The 18675-nt window shown below is 35.2% G+C and overlaps 1 protein-coding gene across 39 annotated transcripts in view; it reads right to left on the reverse strand.

The window, feature by feature from the left end:
• Positions 1-18675, reverse strand: part of EHBP1 (EH domain binding protein 1) — a 381714-nt gene that overhangs the window by 73098 nt on the left and 289941 nt on the right. For 27 of the 39 annotated variants that reach the window (XM_054475129.1, XM_063648666.1, XM_054475115.1 and 24 more), the window contains one exon: positions 1009-1156. In XM_054475129.1, coding sequence (XP_054331104.1) covers positions 1009-1156 — 148 coding nt within the window. The remainder of the gene's footprint in view (positions 1-1008; positions 1157-18675) is intronic. The other 12 variants (XM_054475110.2, XM_054475119.2, XM_054475118.1 and 9 more) reach the window with 1 other exon arrangement.

Below are 18675 nucleotides of genomic sequence, written 5' to 3' on the forward strand. Positions count from 1 at the left end.
CTTCCTGTCAGATCAGCAGCGGCATTAGATTCTCACAGGAGCACGAACCCTATTGTGAACTGCACATGTGAGGGATCTAGGTTATATGCTCCTTATGAGAATCTAACTAATGCCTGATAATCTGAGGTGAAACAGTTTTGTCCTGAAACCATCCCTCCTTACCCTCTTGGTCCGTGGAAAAACTGCCTTCCATAAAACCAGTTCCTGGTGCCAAAAACGTTGGGGATGGCTGCTCTAAGGTCTTATTCGAGTCTTCACTTGCCTAATCTAATTCTAAGATTAACTCAGGGCAAGTATCTGGCATGTTTTAGTAGATAAGTAGGTTATATACCTTTGAAATAAAAAGCTCACAAGCCTTGTGAAGATACTCCTCTTAAAAATGTAAAATGTTCCAAAGATGTCCAAATTGAGCATCTCTGAAGTTAAAATTAAAATTCACTTTAATTATATATATATATGGCCCTTGTCCCAACATCAAGCTTAGATTAATCTCTGCAGATATTGAAGAAGACCCTCTCAGAGTGAGCAGACTAAGAAGAAACTGAGATGGGACTTATATAAACTTCTTAACATCTCAGGCTATAATGCCAGAATATTGTTAAAGTTACTTTCTAAAGATCTTGTTTTAAGTGAAAATCTTTCATGACAAAGCTCATCACTAATTGTGCTATGATTTAGATGTTAGGGATTCAATTACATTTTACATACTCCTAATATGATTAATGAGGAATCATGGGGTATCACAAACCAAGGTATGAGTTTTTTACAAAAGCATATTCTAAGAGAGTACTTCTTGAGTATTTTTAAATGAAGCCAAAAAGTTGATGTGGAAAACAGCAACAGTTATCTTCTAATTTACTATGCTACCTTCAGGTGTTTTGCAACATATCAATAGGTTAGAAACTTTATATTTTTGAAGCAACATTTTGAAGTAAGAATAAAAAGTCCCAAAAGTCCACTGTGGATTTCTAGGTTGTCTGTAGAATGATACAAGATTCTTTAACTCACCTCCAGATGCCTTTGACCTTTCTTTCAACTTTTCTGCAGCCATTTCACCATAGCTGGGAAGTTCTGACATCTTCACTCCAGATCGAGCTTCTGCTATTAGCTGACGAGCTCTCTCTCTCAGCTGCCGACGTCGCTCTTCATCTTGCTGCTAAGATATATTGAACAGTTGCCAACTCAGTAATTGACAGAAATGCAATTTCATTTTCAATCTGATCATCATGATAGTAACTGGTTTACAGCATGGTGCTTGGCCCACATTATAAATAGGATGCTCTATATCAGTTGGATGTCACACCATTTTTAAAAGACATCCTAGAATCAGATTTTTAAAAACATTTACAAATTATTGTATTAAAATGTCCATTAAAAATACAAACTAAAGAATGTTTGGTAATACATATTACTGAGAAAATATCAGAAATTATTATTAATAAAAAAACCAGCTTACAGAAAAAAGTCACAATACTGAGAACAGAATTTTAATTCATGTTTTTTAAGAATATAATTTAACTTGCTATTTTTGAATAAAGGCACAGAGCAGTGGCTAAAAGACATCTTTGATAGCAGAAAATGCTGGTATACTATGCTGATCAAATACTACATAGGAAATGGCATATTTAGGGGGCTAGAGTAAGAGTGGGGATAGTTTATCAGTAAATAATTTGATTTAAAAACTATCAACAAGAATAATCCCATAGTGATGTGAAATTCTTTTTGGTAACTCCCCCTCTCCCCAAATGTATACTGAGAAGAAAAATTAAAATCTAATGTGGTTTCTGATATTTAAAATAACAAGACAAATAAGAGAGTTGTTGACTACCAAAAAAAGGATTATTGGCCGGGCACGGTGGCTCACACCTGTAATCCCAGCACTTTGGGAGGCCAAAGCGGATGCATCACAAGGTCAAGAGATTGAGACCATCCTGGCCAACATGGTGAAACCTCGTCACTACTAAAAATGCAAAAGAATTAGCTGGGCATGGTGGCACGTGCCTGTAGTCCCAGCTACTCGGGAGGCTGAGGCAGGAGAATTACTTGAACCCAGGAGGCGGAGGTTGCAGTGAGCTGAGATCAAGCCACTGCACTCCAGCCTGGTGACAGAGCAACACTCTGTCTCACACACACACACACAAAAGGATGATTAATATTATGAATCGCAAATAATCAATGTGAAACTGCTTTGTAAATTGAAAAACATATAAAATACGGCATTATTATGATAAAACAAAGACTGAAATAATCTGGCCCCAACATATCTTTGCAGGGTTATCTCCCCTTAACATCTCTGAATCTCCATAAATCTTTACATCTATTCATACAGAATTGTTTGTATCATGTAGCTTCATGTACTTGTGGCTCTGAGTGTGTCATTTCTTTTTCTTGGAATGAGCTTCTCTCACCTTATTTAATTTCTACTCATTCTTCCAGATTCAGTTTAAATCCACCAAACCTCCCCTGACTATCTCCCCAACCACTTCCCTATGAAATAAAGTAATCCTTCCTCTATGTTACTTCAGTACTTTATGTGTGTCTATGTGTATATGTTATTTTTTTAAACAATACTTGTCAATTTACATTATAACTTTGTAGGGATGCCTCCTTCACATTAGAGTTGAACTACAGCTGATTTACCTTTGTATCTCTGGTCTTTAGTACATAATTTGTGCTAGGTGCTGTAACCATTTCAAGCATGAAAATGTACTATATACTATTTATACTCTCAAAAAACTGATATAGAGAAAGAGAAAGTAACAATGTTAAGGCAGTATGATCAAAATAACATAAGGTTTCAGAAAAAAGAGAACATGTTTGGCTGAGGGGCAAACAGAATGCATCATACCATCATGGATTTCAAGTTGGGCCTGAAGAATGAGTAGGATTTGGAATGGGTAGAGATCGAAGTTGGTGGTTAGGTAGGTCAGTGCAGGAGAGACAAGGAGGTAGGAACAGTACAAAAACATAGAGGCAAGAAAGTATATGGGGAAATATAACCTAGTTTTCCTGAACATAGGGCAAAAACAGTGATAGACAAGGCAAGAAAAATAAATTTGAGGAGATACTTTAAAGGCCCTGTTCAACAGGGAGAGGTGCTTTAATTTTATTCTAAAGACAGCAGGACCACTGCTGGGCTTTGTTTTTATGCATGTCTTTTTTTTTTTTTTTTTTTTTTAAGTCTAGGGGAATCATCAATTAGAGGTGTATTTGAGAAAGATTAATCAGGCAATGGTGCATAAAATAGACTGGCATAGAAGGATGGCAATGGACTAGTTAGGAGGCTCTTATAAGAGTCCAAGGAAACTGTTCTGAGATACAAAACTAAGACGGTGGCAATGGGAATAGAAAGAGAAAACTGTAATATATTAGAATTAGAGGCACCAATTCTTGGTAACATAATAGATGCAGAGTGGGGAAAAAAAACTCAGAAATTTTAAACTTAGGCAACTAGTAGAACTGTGATGCTCATAATAGAAATAGAAAAACTAAAAGGAACTATAAGAAGGGAGGGAGAGAAAGTCTGTGCTAAGACATACTGGGTTTGAGAAGCTGGCAGGAATCTGAGTAGATGTTAGTAGGTAGTTGAGAAATAAAATGGATACTAGGATGTGAGGTCAGACTATGACTAGAGAGCTGATGAGTTATAGGAATCCATGAAAGCATTTGAAGAGGTACCCTAGAGAAAAAGGAGGGACACTGACTAAAACATGTAAAACATCTATCTATGTGTACATAAGAGGAAAAGAGGGCACAGAAAGACGGAGAGAATTAGAACACTGAAGTATCCAGAAAATCAAAGTAGAAGAGGCTTTCAAGAAAAAGGAGTATCAATTGCAGCCAATGTTAGAGGTTAATGAGTCTGAAAATTTTAAAAGGGCAATGAAACTTGGTGAGACATTGATGTATTTTAAGCCACATTAAATAGTCTGTTGCCTTAAAAAACAAAACAAAACTTGGTGACATATCATTAGGGACAAGGGTAGAAACCAATGGGTAGAACTCAAGCCCAGGCAATTTTTTTTTTCACAAATTTCTTGAGAAATCAAGTTAAGCCATCAAAATTAATGGGGGTAGGTTAATGCGGATGTCCAACGGACCCAGGGACGAGCTTGAAGCTCCCAGTAGAGAACCAATTAGAAGAACCCAGTAGAGAGACAATTTCACTTTCAAAAAGAAAAATGACTGCAATGAATTGAATCAATGAGGTCACACACTGAATCAAGGAAAATTCTAGTCCAATATGATATTCAAAACATAGAAGGATATAAAACTCATTTGTTACCATTTAAGGCAGCTTTTGAAATAACTCCTAAAAAGTAGTAATTAAAGGAAAAGAATAAATTATTTTGTATTTCCAGTGGGAAATGAATTTTAGAGTAACAAAATATTCTCAGTCAATAACGGAAAGCTCTACTATATATGTGTGTGTGTGTGTGTGTGTGTGAGTGTGTGTGTGTGTGTATATATATATATATATAGTAAAACCAGCCAGGCTGGAATGCAGTGGTGCAATCACAGCTCACCACAGCCTTGACCTCCCAGGCTCAAGTGATCCTCCCACCTCAGCCTCCTGAGTAGCTGGAACTACAGGCATGGTGGCTGTAGTTTTAAAAAAAAAAATTTTTTTTTTTTAATTTTTGTAGAGACAGGGTCTCCCTGTGTTACCCATGTTGGTCTCAAACTCCTAGGCTCAAGTCATCCTCCCACTGGGATTACAGGTTTGAGCCACCATGCCTGGCCTAGTTCTACTTTATAAAATATCATTTAATAATGCCCCTAAAAGGTAGAATTATAAAAAAAAATCACTTTGCAAATCATAATGAATGATTCTGGCAAGGATCATCAACTGTTATTAAAGCTCTTAGGTAAATGTCTGATGGGGAACCAGATAGTCATGCTGCAGCCAACTGTATTTTTCAAAGATAGCCACAACAGTTATCGCTCATCTCACATGCTCTTCTGCAATGTGACCTTGCCACTCCCTCAATAAGAGGAAGAGTTTAATTCTTCTGAGCCAGCTTTAGTGACTTGTATGTAAGAAATAGAATGCAGAAGTGTTGCAGGTGATTTCCAAGGCTAGGTCAGAAAAGGCCATACCCTTTCTGCCTAAGCTGTCTTGAAATTCTTATATTCTGTCCTCTTTCTGGAAACCCAGCAGTCATCCAGCGAGAAGACTAAGTTACACGTAGGTGCTTCAGTTGACCATTCTAGCCAAATTCAGCCTTCAGTCATTCTGGCGCAGGTCCCAGACATGTGAATGAAGAAGGCTTTAGATGACCTCAGACTCTCACCATTTTGAGCCATCCCCAACTGTTAAAGTCTTCCTAGCTGATGTCTCAGACAATGTGGAACAGAGACAAAGCATGCCCACTGTGCCCTGTCTGAACTCCTGACCTACAGAATTTGTAGAGCATAATAGCAAGACATTTTTTTTTACGTCACTAAGTTTGGGGTGGCCTCTTACACAGCAATAATAACTGGAACATATGCTTAAGTAACACCACACAGACTACTTTTAGTTGCAAGGGGAAAACCTTATTTGTAAAAAGAGAGATAAGAACTAGATCAGAGATTAGGGACCACGAATCTAGCATCATTAATGTTGGGTCAATCATATGCTATATGTTTTTTGATATGAAGCACATGAACTGCACACCACCTATAATATTCTACCAAAAATATTTAAAGTGAATCCACTCAACCTTTAGATATAATTTCATGTTTATCATAAGCACAGGGGATAGAGAAGCATGATAAATAACACAGCAAGAAAACAACTAAACAGATCCAGAAGGTAGGCTATCCCAGACAACTGACCTGGTCATTTTAATAAGTCAGAGTTAAGAAAACATATGCATAGAAAGAGATTTGGAAGGGTATATGCAAAGTTGTCATGGTGAAGATTTCTGGGTATCAAAATTTGATATTTTTATTTTCTTTTGACTTTATTTTCTAATTTTCTATAATACACATGTACTACTCTTATAATAAACATTATTTTAAAAAACAATCTTGACTAGTCATGGTGGCACACACCTATAATCCCTGCTACTCAGAAGGACTGCTTGAGTCCAGGAGTTCAAGACCAGCCTGAGCAACTGGGCTACATAGCAAGACCCTGCCTCAAAAAAGCAAAGCAATGTGATGGTATGCTTCCTGAAGTGTATATTGTGGTAGGGGCAAAAGAAGAGAGGTCTAACATTCAAGTGAAATTTTACTAGTATCTGGAGACACAAGCTCATTCATAGGTGAGGAACAGTATGCAGTAGGCATAGTGAGATTGAAGATGCAAGAAAAACATAAAAAAATCCTGTTTACTATCAGTATTTCTTTTTTTCTTTTTTAAATTTGAGACAGGATCTCACTCTGTTACCTGGGCTGGAGTGCAATGGTGCAATCATAGCTCACTGCAACCTTGACCTCCCCAGGCTCAGGTGATTCTCCTACCTCAGCCCTGCCTCCACCCTGAGTAGCTGGGACCACAGGTGTGTGCCACCATGCCTGGCTAATTTTTGTAATTTTGGAGAGATGGGGTTTCGTCATGTTACCCAGGCTGGTCTCAAACTCATGGGCTCAAGTGATCCACACACCTTGGCCTCCCAAAGTGTAGGGATTACAGGCATGAGCCACCACACTTGGCCCACTATCAGTGTTTCTAAACTTGAAAAATATACTAGGAATAAAAGAAATTACAGGATTGATAATGGTGAGTTTGATGATGGCTGCTGCTATCTCCTGAGCATTTATGTGCTACGTGCTTTATGTGCGTAATATTTAATTTTCACATCTTTATTTTTACCAGTAGGAATACTTAAGTTTAGAGTCACAACATTCCACAGCTAGACCTGATGTCAGAGCCAGGTGTTCAGCTCAGGTCTGTTTCACTCCAGAGCCCTTGCTCTTAACCACTAAACTATATGATTCCCAAAGTATCAAATTATATGATCAAATGAAGAAAATGGAACTTTTACTAAACTTTCATCTTCCAAACTTATGAAAAGTTAAGAGTACTAACAAAAACCATTATTTAATATGACTCAGGCAACTAAGTTAAAGTGTATTTCACTGAGTGAATAATAACTTCTTACATAGCTGGAATTTGGTGATTCAAACTAAAATGAAGGGTCATTTTTACTGAGTTAAAATGAAATAAATGATTCTAGTTTTCTGAATATGAAACGTCAACCTAATTTTTTTCTCACAAGCTATCACCTCCTCTACCCCCCATAATATTCCCATCTGCAAATTTTTCCGAGAGCTTACCAAGAGTACAATTTAAAGTAGGCAATCCTTAATAAAACCAATTCTAAATACTAATTAGGAACACTTTATCAATTTCCATGTAAATTGTTTGTTTGTACTTATTTACTCATCATTGTTCTCTATACAATAGAAAAAAATGCAAATGAACAAATCAGAATGTAGCCCTAATGGGACTTTTTGTTTATAACCATTAGCCCAGAGGTGTGCTGTAATTCAATTCTCAAGTAGCAAGATTTAGCCTCATTAACAGACTGCAAGGGCAGGTTACAACTCATAAAACCCTACAGTAAACAAAGTTTATGGACACAGCACAAAATCTTGAGCCTGATTGACAGAATTCTAGTTCCCTATCAGATTGCCTTAATTTACTTTTCTACTAATGTCCTAACACCACAGAGACAATTTTGCTTGGGCCTGAAGCTCTCCAGTGGGATGGCATATCTGTGTTGTTTGTTTTCTCACCCTTTAACTTCCCTTAAGACAAAAAACCAACTGAGAAAATAAAAGTTAATTGTTAAGGTCATGAAGGAAAAGCTTATAATTACAGTAATTGATTATGCCACCAATTTTAGTTTGATAGCAGTAATTTTCAGTTTATTAGTCTCCAGGTTCATCATAAGTAAAACTAGTTCATTTTAATTTTTATATGTAGGCTCCATTAAAAGATTTTTTTGCAATAATATTGAAAGAATAGATAGCAATAAAATCTATGCTTTTTTTTTTTTTTTTTTTTTTTACTCAAAATAGCCATACTGTTTATGTCTAAGGATAAAATGACTAGAGAGTAGGGACAATGATTATCTTATTTCTGTATAGCGTTCAGCACAAACTGCTCAAATACGTTCATAATATTTCTGACAATGAGTTTGCCTAAACCTAAGAAATGTGTTTTTGGTATCCGCTTTGACCATTCCTCTTTCAAAAAAAGGCAGTGACTCATAGCTGTAAGTAAATCATGTTTACCAGGTGTGCTGGGGAAAAAAATCTTTTCACCGGGTTGCAGAAGCAAGGCAACTTAGAAAACTGCTGTTACTTGAAAGATAAGTATACTTCAAAAATCCAATACATAGGAAACCCATATATCTTTCATTTACTTATGTAGTCTAGATAGACTTAAATAAATTGAAGTAGTTAGACTTCCTGTTTCTAACAATGGGTCTGATGACATTCACCTTTTCCTATATGGTATTATTTAGAGTTAGATTGAGTTATAAAGGATAATCTTGCTTTTGTAAGATAGATGTGTATTCTTTGGAGGGTTTGATAGAAGCCGTAGTTTTGGGAGGTCTCCCTCCCTATGACTATCTTTTTACAATTTGTAACAAATTTTTGAGTAAATACTAGTTCTGTGCCCTGTGTGCTTGCACATGTGTATGTGTTGTCTCATTTACTCCTTACAACTCTGAGATAGCTGCTATCATTCCAATTTGATAAAAACTGAATCTCACTTAAATATACCGCCCAAGGTCATATATCTTGTAAACGGCATAGTAAGAATTAAAATCAGTGTCTGTTTGATATCAAAGCACTGGCCCTATCTATTACATAACTGCTATTCAGAGTATTTTCTGAGGCCCTACAGTGATTATGATTTTTTAAAGTCCCAGTTCTTTATGTATACTTGGGCTATACAAATCAGTTTAAATTTCCCTTTGTGCCAGTGAATACAGAGAGATGATGAGCAACTAATTTGTTTACATTCACTTAAAACTTACGTTCCCAACCTTAAATTATAAGCCTTTAGAAAAGTGATAAATGTATTTAAGCTTTGCTTTTCTCTTTGCTAACATCTTCAGGATAAGGCAAAAGTCATGTTACGGTGCAAAAAGAGCCCTGTTTCAATCCAATGGATTTGAAATATTCAAATATAGATGGATCAGAACTAACCGCTTTGGACATAAACTTAAATAATATTTAGCCCTTTCACAGCATGTCTTCAAGTTACTATTTTCCTTATCATTCTGAAATGGTCTACAATCTGCCATAGATAGATGCACTAGTAAAACTTGACAATTTAAGGACAAACTCTTCAAGAATAAATAATGTAATTCCTTGTTTCCTTCCCATAAAAATGTATTGGTATGCAATTTTTATATTTCACAGTTCACCGACATCTAGGCAAGCTTTCTTCCACTGCTTCAATGGTGCTACTTTTAATTTTATCCTCCTTAGTCGTAGTAATTAAAGTGATCAGCAGTGGCATCCCAGCGGCTTTGACACAGCTACAACCCCCTAGCAGACTTTTGCTTTTGAGGGGAAGGGGAAGAAAAAGGCTGGAGTTTCATTTCACAGAGAACAAGAAAATCAAGCTTCTCCAATCCCCAACTTTATTCAATTGTTCTTTCAGCAGCCTTTGGATCTTAAGAATCAAATAAAAATGGCTGCCATGGGGGGTCCTTTTTATACTTGCCGCAAATGTCACCAACTGACATTACTTTAGCCAAAAAATGATGCCATGGATTTGTGAAGGTGAATTAGAACATGAAAAACTGTCAGTGTAGCTGCTGAGATCATTAAGAAACATGTCTACACACATTTTCATGAAATAAGCTTTAACAAAACTTTAAAAACGTATTATTTCAAATAATGTAGTTTGTATCCATACTCTTTGTAAAATTGTGTTTATAACATAAAAAAGCACTCTATTTATACCAAAAAAACCCCACATTTCATCTTTTACCTCCCTCAAGAACATCCTGTGATTATTTGTTTTGTCTTCGGTGTTTCACACAGTCTTAGTAATTGAACTTTAATTAATTGAGCTAAATAAATTTTAACCTAAATTTTTTTAAAAAAGTTTTACTTAGAGCTGCTAATATTTAACAGTGTTCTGTTCTCAAAATGGTCCATGAAATTCCTCAATTTTGTAGTAAACTAAAAGAACTTGACTGTCGCCCTTTCATCATTAGACAGGGAGCAAGACTCTGTTATTAGGCATTCAGAATGGACTGAAAAAAAAAAAAAAAAAAAGAATTCTGTGCTTGTCCAGAGGCAAGGATTACCAAAGTGTGCCTACTCACTTACTATGAAAGATAGAATTAAATAAAAAATAAAATTACAAGATTTTAGAAGGTTTAGGTAGACTAGATATTTTACTGCCAGCTTGATCAGCTCCTGACTGAATAAATAGGATTTAGGGTGAAACATTAAAACTGTTTAGCAGATCTTTTCAACCCATTTCAAACTTTTCTTATGCTGGTTTGTAATATAAGCAGACATGCTTATAAATGGCCACACCTGCTCATTTCTCTGGGGATGGCCTGATCTCTGCTTCTCTAACAAAGAAAGAAAGAAAAAAAAATCAGCCTTTCTTGTTGCAAAACAGAGTGGAAAGTCAAAATCTTTCTCAAGTTTGCCCCATCTGGTCAGATTAAATCTTTGATCAACCCTGGGGATTACATTTATTTTTGTAGTAACTACTAAATTTTGGATTTGTTTAAGATACATAGGAAAAATAGTAAACAGAATATGAAGTTAAATTTGAGATAGTTTTTAATATATGAGTAGAAAATATAAAAGGACTAATTCAGAAAAAATAGACACATTTTAAGAATTTAGATTTCATCTAATGTATTTAATTCATGAAAATGAATATATCATACTCTAGTTTTTAAAATATATCTTTGTTTCAAGATACAGCACGTATTCTTTTTAATTGTAGCATTTGTTTTGCAGTGTTATACCATGCTACACAAATAAAGAATCCTAAACATAAAAGAATACATGAGATCAAGTTAATGTTGCTAAATGAGCCTTTCCTTTAAGTATCTGGAAGCATTCTGGGATAGAAAGTTTTATATTCTAAATAAATAATCATTTTCTTTCATTCATTTACTTAATACATATGAATTCCTAGTAGGTACTATATTTCTCCAAAAATAATTATTTTAGGATTATAAAAGCAATTATTTTGTGTGTCTGAAAACTTCAATTTGCATTAGTAGAACAGAAATAGTTTGAGCCTCCAAAAAAAGGACCCTTTGATAATTTAATTCCTCTTTTCTTTGTGAAATTGATAACTTCTTAGTTTAAAAAAATTATAAGAAAAAAAGAAGAATGGCTGACTAAGTAAGTATCACCTTGTGTTACATCCAAGGCCTCTTGCTGGTTGTCTGGCTGCTCTTTTGTAGGCAAAAAGGAGCTGAACGCTCTCTGGCTCCTTAGATCTGGCCCAACAAATGCACTGCCAGTCATGCACATGGATCTAGCTTAAAACCCAGTGTGAGCCTAAAAGAAGCCAGTCAGACTGGCACCTACTCATGCAGAAGGAGATAGATTTGTCATGACAGGCTGATTATTCAATGTAAAGAAACAGTTTAGCTTTTCTAATCTGGTACAAATACATCTTTCTCAGCAAAAAAGTAGAAGGTCTAACAGTTCAAGTATTTAAAGTAAAGAAACCAACAACAAAAAAATGTAACGTCAAAGTAAACCATAGGTATTTGTGTTAAAGTGTTCTGCAAAACTGTCCTGCAGTTCCATTCAGATAAATAAGACTTAACCCTTCAGACGTATGACATCTATGTATCATATTTTAAAAAATTACTATTTTATATTGTGATATTTTTCACTAGAAAAACCTCTAAGAATCCAAGTTCATCTTCTCTCTTGTCTCTCTCTGTATGTGCATATACAGATATATATGTGCTTATGTAACTTCTTACTTCGTTTCCTGTTCAGGTACTGAAATGACATACTCTATTGGTATTCAGTATACATGATTCTACAAGTTGTCTCTTAATAAAGCCACCCAAAGAACCCTTTATGATGAATTTAACACTCCACCAACACTGGCTTTTGTTCTAAAGTGTTAATGATCTTCCTAATCTTTGTAACTTCTATGTAAGTCATAGTTCTATGCTAGTAGTATTACTTTTAAACTATTTATTTATGAACTCCTTTGGATTGTACTCAGAATAAGATCCAAAACAACTGCTGACAGTTAATATCAGTTTGACAACAGTGAAGGGGTGGGCAGAGCTCAGAAATACCTTAGTGTTTAAAGAAAACACACTGTATCCATTATGATCAGTACTTTTGCCCAAAATACGATGTATCCTATATCTCTCAAAAGCTATACTACAAAGAGTGCTCAAAACAGCTTATTCATTTGTAGCAGCTAAGTTTCACAGTGCTTCACTTAAGGGCTTTTCTCCTGTGTAAACTTGACATTTGAGATAAAAAAAAGTAATATTATAAAACAAAGATTTTTGGCAAGCCTACCAGATGTGTATATGCAACATAGGAAGAAGTGTTCTTTACCTTGCCATATTAGAGATTCAGGAAAGTTCTATTCTTAGTTAACTATGTTTTGGAATTTTTCCTCTCCTACAAAGAAAATACCTATACATTGTCTTTTTATCATTTTATATCTCTGAGACAATACAGAGAACCACATTCTTGAGATGTACTTGAAAGATTTTCCTCCTCTCAATTTTACTGGAAAAATACCGTAACATACAAGTGATCAAAATGTAAAGCACAAGTGAAAACCACATCCTTTTCCATGTCCTTTTTAAAAAGAAAAAAATGTCCTGCAAACTGTTGGCAGCTTGTTTTTAATGGAAAATACCAATCGTCTAGGATCTATACCTAGCCTTTTGCCAATAATGAGAAAACTTCACCTTCTGTCCCTAGCAATTCTTAGGAAATCTTTTGCTGTTATTCCTACAAATCCAATTACAGATTGTTGAGTAGCTAGTGGAGTAAGCTTATTGAGAAGTGTCACATCACTAAGTCGTGCGTATGTGTTTCAGTTTGTAATGTGGTCTGAGCCGCTGTAGAGGTGTCAACTTAAAATGCAAGTAAGTAGCAGAACAGGGCTAATCCCAGCCACTACTCCCCTGCAGCCAAATTGTAGCGCAATGAATGACAGTGGAAATGCAAAGATGCCACTGTGCTTATCACACACAGCCAGATGGCGGACCTGGATCAATGCACACATGCCACGATCAATGCATTTGATAAAGAATTAAGAAGAAAACTGTACATGTTATCAAAGAACTTCTACATGGCATAATTATGATTCTGCATGTGCTTACTGATGATATTGGAGACTCAGAGGCAGGTGATAATGAAACTGATAGGAAGAAATAGCTTAAAGGCTACAGCATATGGCCTCAGCACTAAGAAATCTTGTCAAATAGTTCAGAAAGCTTTTAAAAACTGTTATTACAGGCTGCTCCTAGTGCAGGCTAGTGGTGATGTTTTAAATTTCTTTTAAAAATTTGAAATGTCAAAAGTTAGGGAGTACACTACACTTTTTAGAATAACTGTTTAATTAGGATATTATATCATTTAAATTTAATTAGGAGATTGAATCCTTTAAAAATGCTGGGAAATGATAGTTCCTATTAAAATAGAAAAGAATCAAATGTATCTTACAGAAGAATATTTTATCTATACTAAATTTTTAATATTATGAAAATAAGTGCCTGAATTTTCATGCCAAAGCAGAAATTTAAAATTTACTGATTTTCAAACAAAAACTTTAATGACGCAAATAATACATAACTTTCTTTTAGTTACACTTCTACTGCACAGCAACCACTGTCATGCCAGAGACCAATGAAAGCACTCAGGAAAAGGTATAAAGTAATGGAGATGCATATACATTTAAAATGTATAAAAGGTACCCCAAATTCAAATTCTCATGCTTCAGTTGATAGATGAGCTGTCTAATCAACAGCCTTGATGTAACTTAAGTGCTGTCATTAGTGCTAAGACCTTCGGGCTAAACAAGGCTAAATCCTTTAAAAATTGCTTCTGAAATAGGGGGGGAATCTAACTATTCCCTTTCCTCAAATTATAAAACTCCCCCCTCTAAGAGGTATTTTCAGATAACTTCCTTTTAATCTAAGCATGGAAAACAAACACAGTACTCTGATGCAACTGAAATACTTCAAGACAAAGTTCTATTATCATAACAGTGAAGTGACAAGAAAAATAAAAGAATCAGACTCTAAGTTAATTTGTTCAACTGAAAAGCTTGGCTGTATATTTAGTATTGTGGTATATGAATATCACTGATTTAAAACTTTTAACTTGTTCTTGGCTTGTTTGTATTTGTAAACTTTAAATATTCCATTTTAAAATTATAATATAAGCTTCTTAACAAAATCTAGTTGTAAAAAGACACTGTATTTTCCTTCATTTTGGAGGAAATAGGGAACTCTTTCCCTATTTCTCCAGGAAAGAGAAAAGCAAAAAATCAGAATATCAATTTGTACTGACAAATCATTTGGTACTAAATTCTAAAGACACGTAGAGTGCATAAAGAACTGATGGCTTGATTAGCTCTTGTGGCACAATTGAAGGAGCTGTCTCACAGATTCTTGATTTGGAGAAACACTTTGATCTTTGTTCAAGTCAATTCATGAACATCAACTGACAAGACTGCATGAAACACCCTGATGGTTAGGTCCAAACTCCAAGCAAACTATTTAGTTTCATTAAGGGCTTCCAGAAAAGGTGACCAAGACAATCCTTTCAGAAGCCAACATGCAAGTGACTCTTTAAATTCTAATGTGCACAATGTATGACCAAGGGCTAACACACATATAAGCAATCAGTCAAGTATAGGAATATCTACTTTGTGACAAAAAGGAAAGCCACATTTCAATTTCACTCTCATCAAGGCATTGCAAGATCCTTATACAGTATCAAAACTCTACGTCATTAATATCTCACAGGCAGAATAGTTTAAAATAGCACTAAAATAGTTGTGCATATTTTTTAATGAAGAGAGAAGAAAATAAACTTGCTAAACATTTCATAAAATAGAGTAAGATGTTAAGAAATTAATTAGAGGGCTTTCTTTTCTATAGTTAATTTTTTAATTGCAGTTTAACCCCCTTTTAGAAAGGGGATTGTTTCAAAGGGCTCATTTTTGCACCCACCCTGTCAAAGAAGGTCAGAAACACTCAAGTATAAAGTCACTGCACTACTGTGGCACAAACAGTTTCTGCGGCTAAAATCAAACAAAGACCAATTAAACTAATCATAACGTTCCAGTGAACACAAGGAAGCTCACCTGGTATTTCTGGACTTCTTTCGTGAATTTTCAAATCTACTCAGTTCTTGGTATTATAATTACCTTGACCAAAATACTGTGAAATTACTGCTCTGATCTACTAATGGCTGAAAAAATCAAGTCGTTGTGGTTTCATGCCAAGGGGCCATAGCAAGGTGGCGCAATGATTTCTGACACAGAAGACAACTTCTAAAAACTCGAAAGGGAAAATTAACGGGATGTGGTTTACATTGCCAAAGACTGTTCATTAATTACCAATTTAATCACTGCTGGAGGCATGACATTACAAAAATCTGGCTGAAAGTTCTAATAGATTATGAAGACCACCTAAGAAGAGTGACCAAGAAATGTACAAAACAATTAATACTGTTTCACTGCTATCAAAGACACTCAGATTATTTTACATCAAGTGAAGCAAAGGAATTAGTAGCTTCACAGTGCCACCACTAGGAACTGTAAATACAATAGCACACAATTAGTAATGCACATGTGACTTTTCGTTCAAGGCATATATCCTTGGGAAAGCAGAACATGATAAGAAGAACAAAAGAAACATTAAAAAATGAAATGAATAAAGATTTAAACTCTACTCTTGTGCATGCTGAGCAATAACAAAATAGGCAATATAAAATACAGCTTTAGTAATGGTGATATTCATCCTGGGATGTTCAACACGGCACTGAACAGCCATATGGAAAATGTCCACAGCCATTATTACTTGCATAAAAGGAGTGTTTCTGATGCTAAGACACCTAGCCCTAGCTTCATGCATTCATGGCAACCTCAAATAAGACTTTTGAGGCTAGGGGTTCACGGCCACATAATAGAAAAGATGCTTGAGGTTTTTCTTTTCCTCCACAACAATGCTGGTATTTTGTATGACTTTGAAGATATGCTAGCAAGCTAACAATATGTTTTCTAAGAAGTCTAGTAACTATTGTTAGGATAGCAGACTTGAAATCAACTTACATTTAGACATAATAGATAAACTATTATTTAAAATAATACGGAATAAAAACCGCTGCTTTGTATAGAGCTATTTAGGCTGAACATAGAAGTATGCCAGCATTCTTCTCCTCTAAAATGCAACTATAAAAAGATCAGCTCTACATTCAAAGTGTCTTACTGGTCTGAAATGGATTTTGTACATTAAATCTTTTGGTGATTGTGCTGAAGTAAAAAATAAGGATGTATTTTCATTTCAGTGCCCTGGGCATAGACATTCCAGCTCATAAGGAGAATAAAAATTCCTGAATAAAATCTGTATGTTATTAAAGGTTTTAGATTTTTTAACTAAAAACTCACTCTATATGTTATTAAAGGTCTTAGATTTTTTAATAAGTGATAATTGATGTCCTTTCACACAAAATTACAAATGTAAAGTTAATGTACTTCTTCCTAACAGTAGAATTGATAATACGTGTAATTAGGAAAAATACAAAATTTTAACTTGAACTTAATTTTAAAGCTTTGATTCCTAAGAGGCTATCTATTTAACTAACACAGCCAATATTCATAAATATGTAAGTATAATCTCATACATATTTTTATGATGATATATACTTAGAACACACATATATGAAAACTACAGAAAAAGTTACTATTAGAGATTATCAAAAAAAGTTTAGTGTTTTTTACCAATTGAATGGCAAATCCTTCTTTTATTATTTGGAGAAGATCTAGTGATCTTACCTAAATCTGCTACAATTATCAGCATGACAGACTAGTGCCATTTAAATGAATAATTTCCAATCAACATCAAAAGTACATGGTTGATGTCTCACTCTTCATGGCAATAAAATACCTGTCAAAGGTTTAATTTGCAAAAGAGCAACTTGCATTCTCTTAGTTCTCTTAAGCCATTTGGATTCATTTCCAAAGCCAAGTTTAAAAAAAGTCACTGTGTGGTTACTGGTCTTTGCAGTTAACTAAGAGCTGACCAAACTAAAATCCTTTCCCACATATACTGTTTTCTTTAGAGGATTCAAACGTTCCTTCAGGTCTTTAAAGATGGATACTGCAAACCTTCCAGGACTTGCTGCTAACCTGCAGTTTGATCCTGCTACCTGTTATGTGAGAAAAGGCTCCTAAATCAGTTGAGTGTAATGGGTGGGCCATTATGCTAACAGATTAAATGTTAGGAGAAAAACTTCAAGTCTGTTTTATAATAGCATCGTAATTACTTCCTGATAGTTCTTTCTAAAACGCATCCAGATACCTAACAACTATCTGCAAACCATACTCTTATGCTACGTAATTAGTTTCAACAAAACAAAAACAAACATATTTATAAATTCATTGATCATTATGATTAGACTAATTAGACTGAAGTTTCATCCTGATTCTCTTTTTAGATTTGTTTAGATTTTCTACTTATAAAATAGATTTTATTCTGTTAAAAAAGTTATAATTAAACATATATAGCATCATTCTTCTGATATGTTCAAAATGCTTCACTAATATGCTAACAAAAATTCCAAGGACTGTGGGTAACAGGACTATCATCCTTTATTTTGCTTAGAGTGTATGAATTCTAAACTTAAGCACCTCAGATGCAAACATCCCTTTCAGATACCTATACAAGTAGATAAGTATTATTAAATATAACGGTGGGCTTATTAAATGCATTTTTAAAAAAGCAATTATATTCCAATGCAAAATAATTAGCAAAAGCATCTGAAACAGATTAGCTTTTATTTTTTATTTTTATTTTATTATTTTTTGAGATGGAGTCTGTTGCCCAGGGTAGAGTGCAGTGGCACAATCTTGGCGCACTGCAACCTCTGCCTCCTGGGTTCAAGCGATTCCTGTGCCTCGGCCTCCCGAGTAGCTAGGATTAGTGGTGTGAGCCACCGTGCCCGGGTAATTTTTTGTATTTTTGGTAGAGGTAGGGTTTCGCCATGTTAGCCAGGCTAGTCTCGAACTCCTGACCTCAAGTTATCTGCTCACCTTGGCCTCCCAAAGCATTGGGATTACAGGCGTGGGCCACCACACCCAGCCTATTTTTATTTTTTTGAGACAGAGTCTTGCTCTGTTGCCCAGGCTGGAGTGCAGTGGCGCAATCTCCACTCACTGCCACGTTCACCTCCCGAGTTCAAGCAATTCTCCTGCCTCAGCCTCCTGAGTAGCTGGGACTATAGGCGTGTGCCGCCATGCCTGACTAATTTTTCTATTTTTAGTAGAGATGGGTTTCGCCATGTTGGTCACGCTGGTCTCGAACTCTTGACCTCAGGTGATCTGCCTGCCTCAGCCTCCCAAAGTGCTGGGATTACAGGCCAGATTAGCTTTTTAAAATTCTATTTGTACATGTCTGGATGAAACGTGTACGGGGAAATGGAGTAATAAAGAAAAATAATTAAAAAATATTTTCTTGAAAA

This window comes from Pongo pygmaeus, chromosome 12 (genome assembly GCF_028885625.2).
Source record: "Pongo pygmaeus isolate AG05252 chromosome 12, NHGRI_mPonPyg2-v2.0_pri, whole genome shotgun sequence".
NCBI classification, from domain to species: Eukaryota; Metazoa; Chordata; class Mammalia; order Primates; family Hominidae; genus Pongo; species Pongo pygmaeus.